At 39.3% G+C, this 12,425-nt stretch overlaps 1 protein-coding gene across 2 annotated transcripts in view; it reads left to right on the top strand.

The window, feature by feature from the left end:
• DIAPH2 (diaphanous related formin 2) overlaps positions 1–12,425 on the top strand; it is a 925,981-nt gene that overhangs the window by 415,352 nt on the left and 498,204 nt on the right. For both annotated transcript variants that reach the window (XM_075539526.1, XM_075539525.1), the window contains one exon: positions 1,540–1,779. In XM_075539526.1, coding sequence (XP_075395641.1) covers positions 1,540–1,779 — 240 coding nt within the window. The remainder of the gene's footprint in view (positions 1–1,539; positions 1,780–12,425) is intronic.

The raw sequence follows: 12,425 nt of genomic DNA on the forward strand, positions 1-12,425 counted from the left end.
CTAATGGGATTTTTTTCGCAGGTTTAAATATTTTTCTCTGTATGCCAGGCACGTGATCCGATAAACGTTTTCTGGCACTAGTCTCTTGCTCCTCATCCTTTTTTTAAAGCATTTGTTGCTTTTTTCTGTGGTTCTGACTCTCTCTCTCTTTCTGTGTGTGTGTTTGTATATTCATATATATGTCAATAACTAGGTATGTTAAAAATAAGATGAAGGCTATTTGGTGGCAGTGAGATTGTGTACTTGAAGATATAGCATTAATGGAATAATAATTTTTAATACAAATGCGCTTTATTTTTTAAATGGTCAATCCTTGTAATATATGTAGTAATATTTCCATCATAGCAATGGATGTACGAAAGTAAAAAACAAATCGGTGATACTGACAAAAAGACTATTGGCAAACAGCTTCTGTGTAGGCTCTAAGAAAATGTGGGTACACTATTTCTATTTCTCAGAGCCCCAGCTGACCAAAGTTCCAATGACAAGCCCCTCAAGGTTCTGGTTTGAAAAATAGTGATTGGTGATGGTTGTGAACTTTTCAGCTTAAAGTTCAGGAATACCGGAGAAGTGTGAAAACTAAACAAAACCCTTAGACACAAGAGGCCAGATCAGGGAAGTATCCATTTTAGTAAAGGCACCTTCATCCTCCCTGAGCGTGAGCACAGGGACCTCACTGGGAAGGATGTGAGGATTCATGCCTGGATGCTGAACCCTGGCCCATGGCGCCAGTACCGCTCCAAACTCATATTTCAAGCGTAAGGTTGTGTGCTTTGGGGGAGTAGGCGGTGTGTCTGATGCTTGCAGTGTGATTTCGGAAGCAACAATGGATAGATTTATATAATGAAACTGGGACCACATAATTTAGAGATATAGGAAACAAGTAATTAAAGCCAGGTTAAGCATTTTTTAAAACCAAGCTAAAAGACAGTTCATGAATCATGTCATCGTGGCTGTACCGTAGTCTAATTCTTTTACCTCAGTATGCTTCAGGTGGGCGCCATTCCTTAGATCTTGATCTAAGCAATTAAGATATTTCCTGAAATGGAGTTCTGGAGTTTAAAATTATTAAATGCTCAGTCAAAATGAGTTCACTGACTGTAGACAGCGTAGTAATAGGTAATTCCTTAAGAAATATGATTAGCCTTATGTTTTCTATCATCATGTCCATCTTGTATCTTTAATCCTCACAGCTACTAATTTTCAGATGAGTAGACTTTCCTAGTTAACTTGAAGGGAAAATCTTGACAGTGTGAATGCATTACTGGATCACGATTTTCCAGTTGATTAATGTATAACAATTGAGTGACGTCTTATTAATGCTGTAAGAATTTATGCATCTAAATCTGCACAGCTATTTTTTTAATTATGCTACACCACTTGAATATATAAAATAAACATAAGTTTAAAAATTCCGGACAATTCATTTTATGCGAGAATCTGTATGCTGTTGTCTGTGATGTTATCTCCAGTGAAGTGATAACACGGCAGGTTTTAAATGCGTTTTCTCATAGAGCATTCTTTGTTTGTTTTTTGCAGATGAGTTCAGTCAAAATGTTACAGCCTCGTCTCCACAGTATTCTTTTCAGGCTCACCTTTGAAGAGCACGTAAACAACATCAAACCCAGCATCATAGCGGTCACTCTCGCCTGTGAGGAACTGAAGAAAAGCGAAAGCTTTAACAAACTTTTAGAGTTAGTTCTTTTGGTTGGAAACTACATGAACTCTGGTTCAAGAAATGCACAGTCATTGGGCTTTAAGATCAGCTTCCTCAGTAAGGTAAGATGACATTTTGTGACGCTAATTCATGACACTAATCTCCTTTGTGTCTACAGGAGAAGTTATTCAGAATCAAAATATTCTTAAACCACCAAACCCTATGCTGCAGAGAGTGGATTTTGTGCTATGTTGGTTGTAGCAGTTAATTCCAACAACTAAGTTTGGGAAAAAATGTTCTATGGTTAAGATCCAATAGACTACTCAAATTTGTTCATGTTATTTGGTTCTAGCAAAGGGAAGACTGTATCAGGTGTTGTTAAAGCTAGCAAAACTGACTTTTTATCAAAAAGGGTATTGGAGCTGGAAAACACATTGCAACAGGAAGGGGAAGGAGTACACACAAGAGACTGCAGCAGAAGTTGGGAAGGGTTTCAAGTATGAAACATGAGGGAAGTTCAGCATATGGACTTGTGGCATTATCTCTTCAGATCAGTTAAGGGTAAATAGGACATATTCCTATTACAATTCAGTAAGAATCAGGGAAAGACACAGAATCAAGGGCACAGAGTAAAGACAAAGCCTGTGTAAAGTTCAATCAGACTGAGTAGAATGTTAAGATCAGCTTGATCAGCCATTTCCCAGAACACAAAAAGGAAAGGTGACATCCAGGATCTGAGGGCTCGGGTAAAATTCACCTTCGAAAAGTACTATCCTTTTACAGTTATTCCGGGTAAGTCAAAGTATTCCTACTAGGCTTCCAGTTTATAAAGGCCCAGATTTATTTACAAAGAAAAATGCCTTTAAACATGTTTGTACGATGAAAGAGTGTATAAGATCAGTGAGCGCCCGAAGCAAGTTCTCTCACTGAGGCACGTGCTTCGGTCCCCTTGGAGCACCTGGCAGGATCAGTCCTATCAGAGTACTGATTTACTTGGGATCCAGTTGACTGATGTATGCAAAGCAGAAATGACAGCATGAAGCCTTTGAGCTGCCCTCTCTGCCTTGGGGTCTGCAAACCACGGCTTGCTAGCCGTATGGGGCTCTTTTAGTAAGTGGGTGTGACTCTGCAGGAAAATGGAAAGACATTTACAGGCTATGCTTCGGATCATGATCATTCATTTTTTGTGAAAAATACATTTATGACTCTCAAATCAGAAGTGATTTTATGGTTCGCTTTTTTTAAATATTTATTTTAAATCTCTATCAAAAGCACAAGGAACTGGAATAAATGAAGAAGAATTTCTGTTTTGGACATGATTTGCTTATTCTACTTTAAGATGAGATCCCTTCCCTTGTTGAGTATTATTTTTCTCTCAGAAGCTCAGACTAGGTGTCTAGTGCATTTTATAAAGAGTTAAACACAAACAACTTATACCAGGTGCCAATATTTTTATTGTTTTGATTGGACCATTTCTTATTATTATTTCTGAGGCTTAGATTCTTATGAAAAGCAACAAAATAGAGGAGCCCCAAGGTGATCATATGTGTCTTTTTCATAGCTGCAGGAAGCCACCTAATTCAGGGAAAATGTCTGCTACAGAGAGAAACCTGAATAGACTCTAAGGTCAGGGGATGTAAGATAAGCAAGATAGGAAAATAAATGTGAAAACAAGCAGTCTGTCTCTGATATCTCACCACTCTTTCATTTTCTTTTTCTCTCTCTCACATCTGAAAACATTGTCAAACTTGTGTTAATCCTTGAAGTATATTATAACAAGAATCCCAAATCTTGGGATGGATTTGAATTTCTTTTCTATTCATGCATTGAATAACTGTTCATTGCATATACATGAACTAGCATTTTCATATGTATCAAGAAATGATTTGCTCCTGGTAATTCTAACTCAGATAAGCATTGAGAATACCCTCTTTAGATAATAGATCATATAATGGAATTGTGAATAGATGTTTGCTTCTGATTTATTCTTGGAGAGATCAAGACTACGGGAGATGATCTGGAATGTTAGTTCAGTCCAGAAAACAGTTTTACTTCCACTTTAAATTATTTCAATACACACGTGAAATTATTTCCTAAGGCCTGGATTAATTAGGTAAAGCTTGCAATGTATTGTAACCGTAGCCAGATTTGTAAGGTCAGACAAGTCGTATGGGACTTTCTAAATTTTTTTATTTTATTTTACTGGGGGCTCGTACAGCTCTTATCACAATCCATACTTACATCCATTTTGTCAAACACATCGGTACATACGTTTTCATCATTTTTTTCAAAACATTTGATCTGGTCTGGATTCCCCGTGTTGGGAGCTCTTCTCTGTACCAGTGTCCATGTTCTGGTGTAGCCAGATTTGTAAGATAGAATTGGGGCCATGGCAGTTGGGGTGGTGGTGGGAGGAGGCAGCATTAAAGAACTAGAGGAAGGTTGTGTGTTTCATCAGTGCTGTTCTGCATCCTGACTGCCTTTTCTCTTCCTTGTGGCCATTCTCACAGGGAGTGTCCAATTGACTACTGATGGGCTTTGAGTCTCTACTCTGGCCACCCCTCATTCCCATTGATATGCTTTTGTTTGTTTGTTTTGTGTTGGGTCTTTGATGCCTGATACCTGATTCCATCGACATCTCATGATCACACAGGCCGCTGTGTTTCTTCCATGTGGGCTTTGTTGTTTCTTAGCTAGATGGTCACTTGTTTATCTTCAAGCCTTTAGGACCCCAGACGCTATATCTTTTGATAACCGGGCACAATCAGCTTTCTTCACCACATTTGCTTATTTGTACTCATTTTGTCTTCAGCAAGCATGTCAGGGAAGGTGAACATCTAAAAGTACCCTGATTATAGAACAAATTGTTCTTGCATTGAGGGAGTACTTGAGTGGAGGCCCAATGTCCGTCTGCTACCATAGTACTTTATATATACACAGCTCTATTCCCCTGTCATTTTATGTAAATGCATGTACATACATACATGCCTGTATTTAGACTTCCATAAATGTCCCATGCCTCCCAGTTCTTTCCTCTATTTCCTTTTACTTTCCTCCGTGTCCACTGTCATGTTAGGCCTTCATTCGGGTTTTGGTAATTCCTCTCGGCTACATTGCTCATGATTGAGCCTCCCCAAGCATCTTATGCCCTCCTCACCATCAATTTTAGATCTCTTATTATTCTTCCATTGTCCCTTGGTTTGGCACCACCCTCCTTTTCCCCATCTCTCCCTCTTCTGTGCCCCCCAGGAACCATCGGCCCAGTTGTTATTCCTCCAGATTGTCCATCCGACCATCTTGTCCAGTTAGACATGCAAAGACAATAGTACATGTAAAAACCAAGCAGAGTAAAACATAACAAAAGAGAAGACAAAAAATACATCAGCAACAGCTAATACAACAAAACAAAATCATTGTATCACATACCACATACCCAATATAGATATAGTCGTCTTGTGCTCAGTGAATGAAGAATATTAAATCTTTACTAAAAATTCATCCAGTTAGAAATTTGTATTGTATATTTAGTGCATATTTGATTCCCGTTTAAGTAAAAGGGTATTTTCTGCACACTGTATTAATTTGGACCAATAGGAATTTCTACTCTATAATTTCATACTATCGAAATTGGTGACATGAGCTTACTTCTTTGATTAAAAAATGAATAGCTCATTTATACATGGAACAAAAGAATGTATTAATCTCACAGAAGCATTGTGCAGTAACAGCTTGTATTTTGGAGAAAGGCTTCTCCCTGTCATCTACCTGTCAAATAAAAGTTCTTGCACACAACGCTGATCTGACATCTATCACTAGAGGTATGCTCAGAGGATTCAGTACAAAGACTTCTGCCTACTTCAAATAAAATAAAAAATAATCTTGTGGGAAATACTATCATGCAGTAATAGGTGTTCTCAAAAAGAAAGAAGTGAAGGTTTTTAAATCTCTCTTCTTCCCACCTCACCCTCTCTTCAGTAGGATTTTTATCTTCTAGGACATATTTCTAGGGAACTACTTATCATTTGGAGAGAGAGTATCATAGACACACATGATAGTTACATAATGCGTACAATTAAAACAATGTTTCTGGAACATAAAGGATCCTGAGTAGATGTAAATGTCGAAAATGACAGAAATTCACTGAAGCACATAGAAATAGTTAACTTGGGTCTTTAATCTATTCAAAATTGAATTAACTAACTACTGATGTATGATTACCTAGAATAGCTGTCAAATCCAATTATATTATCAAAGATTCCTTGGTTGTTTCTTCTTTCTGATTTCTTAAAAAAAATGTAGAGGGAATTTCCCTTACAAAGTACTGATTATGCTTTAAAGATGAAACCTTTTACCCATCTAAATTATTCTAATGATAATTTCCTTTCTCAGTGAATTTAAACGGCAATTCAAAGCTTCTCACACAAAGATATAGAGTATGTTAAAATATGCACTTAATTAAAGGGGGACATTGTATAGCAGTTAAAGTTGTCAGAAGTAGCTTACAATTAGGTGATATAAAGAAATCTTTCAGATGGTCACAATTGGTGCTGCTATGATATTTGGGAAGAAAAGGAAAACAGGTGAGCTAACCAAAATGTCAAGTAACCTTCAAAGGTATGATTACTGTAAGTACTACTCTCGCCCCCAGATGCTTGGTTAATTTGTAGCAGTGAATTATCCCTTGGTGAGTCACCAAAGCAGTGTGCTGAATTGTAATGAAAATCCTATCAATGAAGATGAGTTCCAAAAGTTTGCTTAGTCTGTGCTTGCCTGTAGGAAATTGAAACTCCAACCAATAGTATCACTACTCTTGGGGGTCATTTGTCATTTTTCCCACTACATAATAGCATATAGAATCTACGTAAAAGCAAAATGCCTGAAAATATGGAACACGTCTTGAGCAATGAACTTTGAGGGTATTTCAGAAAATATTCTTTGTGGTTGTTTCCAAGCCACGAAATCTGACTTACGTAAGGAAACAAGGTACTATCTTGTAAGGATTTTATGTGGCTGAGCCAGATAATGAGGACAAGCTAAAGAACTTGGCCTTTAAAAGGACAGAAAATATGGCCGTTCTGAAAATTCAGGTAACAGGAACTAATAGACAGTTTTTTTAGGATGTTGTTTTTAGGATAAATCAGCTCCAACCACTTTCTTCCTCCTTTATCTATGTGTGATTCAAATTCTAAGTAAAAATAGAAATTGATTGGACTCCTGTCCCTTTAGAAAATTCCTTGTTAACTCCCCTTGCCTCCCATTCCCCCTCACCCCCCTCCTTTCACCTCTCTTCACTTAAATCAGCTCAACCCAATCCAATGCAACACAAGTGAACCCAACCTAACACAACCCAGTTCACTGTTGTCACATCTATGTTGATCTATACTGATCTTATGGGATAGTAGAAATTTCCCAATGGATATTTGAGAATATAACACATTTTTGTTTGTTTGTTTTTAAGATGACTTCATTCATATTACAGTGATCCATATTACAATTGTATCAAGCATATTCGTACATATATCCCATCATTATTTGCTAAACATTTACTTTCTATTTTTTCTAGTACTTTTATTGGGGGCTCTTACATCTCTGATCACAATCTATCCATTCCTCCAATGTGTCAAGCACACTTGCACATATGCGGCCAACATCATTTTCAAAGCATTCTCTTCCCATTTGAGCCCCTGATATCAGCTCCCCATTTCTTCCCCCTCCCTTCCCCACCCTCCCTCATGAACCCTTGATAAGTTGTAGATTATTTTTTCCATATCTTGCATTGTCCTCCATGCCCCCTCACCCACTTTTCCATTATCCATACCCCTGCAAGGGGGTTCTACCTTGATCGTTGTGATCAATTCCCCCTTTCTCCCCTCATCCTGTCCTTATTCTCCTGTTAGCTCTACTACTCTCCTTGTTGGCCCCAAAGTGTTTATCTATCTTATATTCCTCATGTTTCGAGCTTCTATCTGTAGTATAGTAGTGTGCATGCTCTGCTCTAATCCGATTTGTGAGGTAGTATTGAGGTCATGATAGTGGGGGGAAAGAAGCACCAGAGAGCTAGAGGAAAGTCGTTTTACCAGTGTTTACTGCATCCTGACTGGCTCACCTCTTCCCTGTTTACCCTCTATGAGGGGATATCCAATTGTCTACAGATAGGCATTGAGTCTACACTCCATACCCTCCCTCATACCCCATTCACCTTGGGTGTGGTTTTATTCTGGGTCTTAGATGCCTGATACCCGATCCCATCAGCACCTAATGATCACACAAGCTAGTGTGCTTCTTCCATGTGGGCTTTGTAGCTTCTGAGCTAGATGGTTGCTCGCTTATCTTCAAGTCTTTAAGACCCCAGACAGGATATCTTCTGATAGCCGTGCACCATCAGCTTTCTTCACCATATTTGCTTATGCACCCATTTTGTCTTCAGAGATCATGCTGGGAAGGTGAGCATCACAGAATGCCAGATTGTTAGAACAATCTTGTGTTAACAGAGTACTTGAGTTGAGGCCCAATGTCCATCTGCAACCTTAATTCTTAACATAATTATGAGTACATAGTTCTATTCCCCTCTCATTATATGTATATTTACATATGTACATGCCTGTATTTAGACCTCTATAAATGTGCTTTGCCTCCTGCGACATTCCTCTATTTCCTTTTTAATTCCCTCTTTTCCCACCATCATGTCCAGCCTTCATTTGGGTTTAGTAATTCCTCATGGGTACATTGCCCTTGATTAAGCCCCACGAGGCATCTTACGACCTTCCTTCCATTGATTTTAGTTCACTTGTTGTTCCCTTGTCCCTGTGTTGGTCCACCCATACTTCCTTTCTCCCACCTCCCCTTCTCCTGTATCCCCCAGAACCATTGGTCCTGTTCTTTTCATCTCCAAATTATTTTTGTCGCCTATCCTATCTAGATAGACATGCAGATACATTAAGAAGTCCAAAAACAACTCAAACCCAAATAAAACAACAAAGGAAGTCAAAACCAACAAAACAATAATGACAACAGCAGAAAACAAGAACAAAATAACAATAACAAAGAAAGTCACTGACAAACATGAAAAAGCCTATAAATATTTCAAGGTGCGTTTGTTGGCTTTTCAGAGTGTTTTCTAATCAAGTCTGATGGGGTACCACACTCTGTCTCACAAGTCTATTTTTGGTCTTCCCCAGGGGTTTCATCAGTCTGCTTCCCCGCTGCTCTGTTGCATGCCCTCAGTACCTCGTCCCAGCATCATGGGCCCGGACAGTGCAGTATTGCCTCACTGTATTTCCAGTGCTGTCCCTCACAGCACTATGGTTCAGTGAGGGATGCCATTTCCCGTGGTGGTGCCAGGCCCACAGTCCTCCCCGTGGGTTGTCTGCTCCAGGCAAGAACATCCTCCTTGGGGCTTGGTGGGCCAGGATGGCCTCTCCTCCCTCTCTGTCCCTTTGCATTTCTCCCATGTGCTCTAATCTGACGTGCCCCTCTCCCCAATTTGTAGCCCTATTGCTGTCCTCTGAAGTGCATTCTTCTGAGGGGAGATGGTATCCACATAGTTGGGATTGGGGCCGGCCCTGCAGACCTCTCTATTGGTTCCCTGTTCCATGCTGGTATGTTGTATTCACATCTTGGCTCATCTGGTTGAAGCTTGGTCTCTCTCTCTCATCCTGTGGAGATATAAGCAATGCTCTCCCCTTGGGTGGATTAGTGCCTTGCTCCCCCCTCCCCTACCCATGTCTCTTCTTTCTTTCCCCTCTTTTTTTAGTTGGCTGCTGTATGTATCCCTGGATTGGGTTTGGCCCCTGCCATAATTGCTGGGCCTTACCCCAGGGATGTGTGTATGTATAAAGTAGCTTTCCCCTTATGTCCCATTTATTTTGTTTTGTTTTAAGCTTACCTCAGTGGACTCATGTGGTACTTGTCCATTTGTGCTTGACTTATATACATTAGCTTTTTCCCTATGCCCTTTTTGCATTTTTTTTAATGCTTAACTCAGCGGGCTCATGTTGTACTTGTTCTTTTGTGCCTGACTTACTTCACTTAGCATGATTTCCTCCAGTTCTTCCCATGCAGTAAAGTGCTTCATGCGTTCATCACTGCATTTTACGAATGCGTAGTACTCCATTGTATGCATGTACCATAGGTTTCTGATTCATTCGTCTGTTGATGGAGATTTGGGAGGTTTCCAACCCCCTTCAATTGTGAACTGTCCTGCGATAAACATTGGAGCATGGACATCTGGCCGTGGTTTATTTCTCACCTCTTCTGGGTATATGCCCAGTAGGGGGATTGCTGGATCATAAGGTAGCTCAATCGCCATCTGTTTTAGATATCGCCAAATCGATTTCCATAATCTCCTATCTCACCATAGCCACTCCAACACTTGTTATTTTTTGACTTTTTGAATTGGGCTATCTTTGAGGATGTCAGGTGGTACCGCTAGTTGTTTCAATTTGCATTTCTCTTATAGCTAATGATCAGGAACATTTTCTCATATGTTTATGGCCATTAGGATTTCTTCCCCTGTGAAACTTCTGTTCAGGTCGTTTGCCCAGCTCCTCAGTGGGCAGTTAGTTGTTTTTCTTTTTGTAAACTTGCCAAGTATTGTAGAATTTAGTAGTAAGGCCTTTGTCTGATGTGTCATTGCTAAAGGTGTTTTCCCAGTCCGTGGGCTCTCTTATTAATCTTGGTGAATTCTTTAGATGTACACAGGTGTTTTATCTTCAGTATATCTCATTTGTCCATTTGTAACTCCTCTGTATTTGTCTCCTTCCCTAAGTCTGATAGCCTATATATTCCCTGTGCCAAGGTTCTCAGGTTTGTCCCGAATCCCTCATTAATGGCTCTAAATTTGGGGGGTTTTGCTTTGAGGTCTGTGACCCAACTTGAGTTTATTTTTATGCATGGAGTGAGGTAAGGGTCTTGTTTAATTTTTCCCCAGGTAGATAACCCATTTTTTTCCAGCATCACTTATTGAAAAGGGCATCCGCTTCCCATTTGATATATCTTTTGACCCTTATCAAAAATTAATTGTCTATATGCTGATATTTTTATTTCTGGGTTTTCAGCTCTTTCCCATTGGTCTGGATATCTGTCTTTATTACCATTACCACACTGTTTTGATCAATGTGACCATATAGTATGTTATAATATGTGCTAAAGTCAGGTTGAGCAAGTCCTCTTACTTTGTCCTTCATCTTGAGGAGTTCTCTGCTAATTCTGGGTTTCTTCGCACTCCATATGAAGTCAGTAATCAGTTCTTCCAATTCTTTGAAGAAGGATGATGGTATTCGTATCAGAATAGCGTTAAACTGATATAGTGCCTTGGATAGAACTGACATCTTTATGACATTGAGTCTTCCAATCCATGAGCATGGGGTATTCTTCCATTTGTTGAGGTCACTCTTGGTTTCTTTTAATAGTGTTCTGTAGTTTTCCTCGTACAAATCTTTAATGTCTTTAATCAGCTATATCCCTAGATATTTCAATTTGTGCTTTGGTTATTGTAATGGGTGCTACCTTTTTAATTGCCTCTTCTGTGATCTTGTCTGATGTGTGTAGCAGTCCGATAGTTCTGTTTGTTGATCTTGTATCTTGCCACTCTGCCATATCCCTCTCTCTATTCCAACACCCCATTTGTGGATTTTGGGGGATTTTTGATGTATAAAACCATATCGTCTGCAAATAATGATAGTTTTACATCTTCCTTCACCAGATGAATACCTTTGATGTCTTTTCTTTGTCTTATGTTGTTAGCTAGGACCTCCAGTATGATGTTAAATTGGAGCGGGAACAAGGGGTATCCTTGTCTGGCCCTCTTTGTCAGTGGAATTGTTCTTGTCTTTTTTCCATTCATTACCACATTGGCTGTTGGTTTTTCATATATAGCTTGTATAATATTGAGGAATGTTTAGTCTATTCCTATCTTCTTGAGTGTCTTAAACAGTAATGGATGTTGGATTTTGCCAAATGCTTTTCCGCATCTGTTGATATTATCGTGTGGCTCTCATAATTCTTCTTGTCAATGTTGCAAATAATACTAATGGTCTTCCCTATGTTGAACCATCCCTGCATCCCCGGCATGAATCCCATTTTGTCATGGTGAAGTTTTTTTTTTCATGTGCATTTGCATTCTATTGGCCAGTATTTTGTTAAGGATTTTTGCATCAATGTTCATTAAGGATATTGGTCTGTAGGAGAATATAATTCTTTACAGAAATCAACTGCCTTTTCCTTCACCTGTGGAACAGCTGATGGTTTTGAACTGTTGACTCTGAGATTAGCAGCCCTGGCATCCCTTGTTCATCATACAGCAAAAATCCTTAATTGACAGTTCTACCAAGAAAGGTGATCCAACAGAATGCACAATTACAGAACAATGTCATTGACAGCACATATAAGTAAATTTTTGCTAAAAATCACCCAACAACAGTTGCAGCAGTACATTGACAGGGGGCAGTCAGAAGTTTAGGCCAGATTCCGGAGAACAATTGGAAGAAAAGATGTCATTGGTGACCCCAGATGGACCTTGGCTGAAAGAAAAAGATACCACACCTGTTTACTTGTTTTTAATTGACTATGGAGAAGTATTCCACTGTTCGTACAAAACTATGGATAGCCTTGTGAGGAATGGGCATTTCTCACAACACATCGTTGTGTTCGTGCAGAACCTGTAAATAGATTAATAGGCAGTTGTGTGAACAGAACAAGGGAATACTGCACAGATTAAAATCTGGAAAGGTCTGTTACGGGGTTGTATCCGCTCACCATACGTATTCGA

This window comes from Tenrec ecaudatus, chromosome X (assembly GCF_050624435.1).
Source record: "Tenrec ecaudatus isolate mTenEca1 chromosome X, mTenEca1.hap1, whole genome shotgun sequence".
Lineage (NCBI taxonomy): Eukaryota > Metazoa > Chordata > Mammalia > Afrosoricida > Tenrecidae > Tenrec > Tenrec ecaudatus.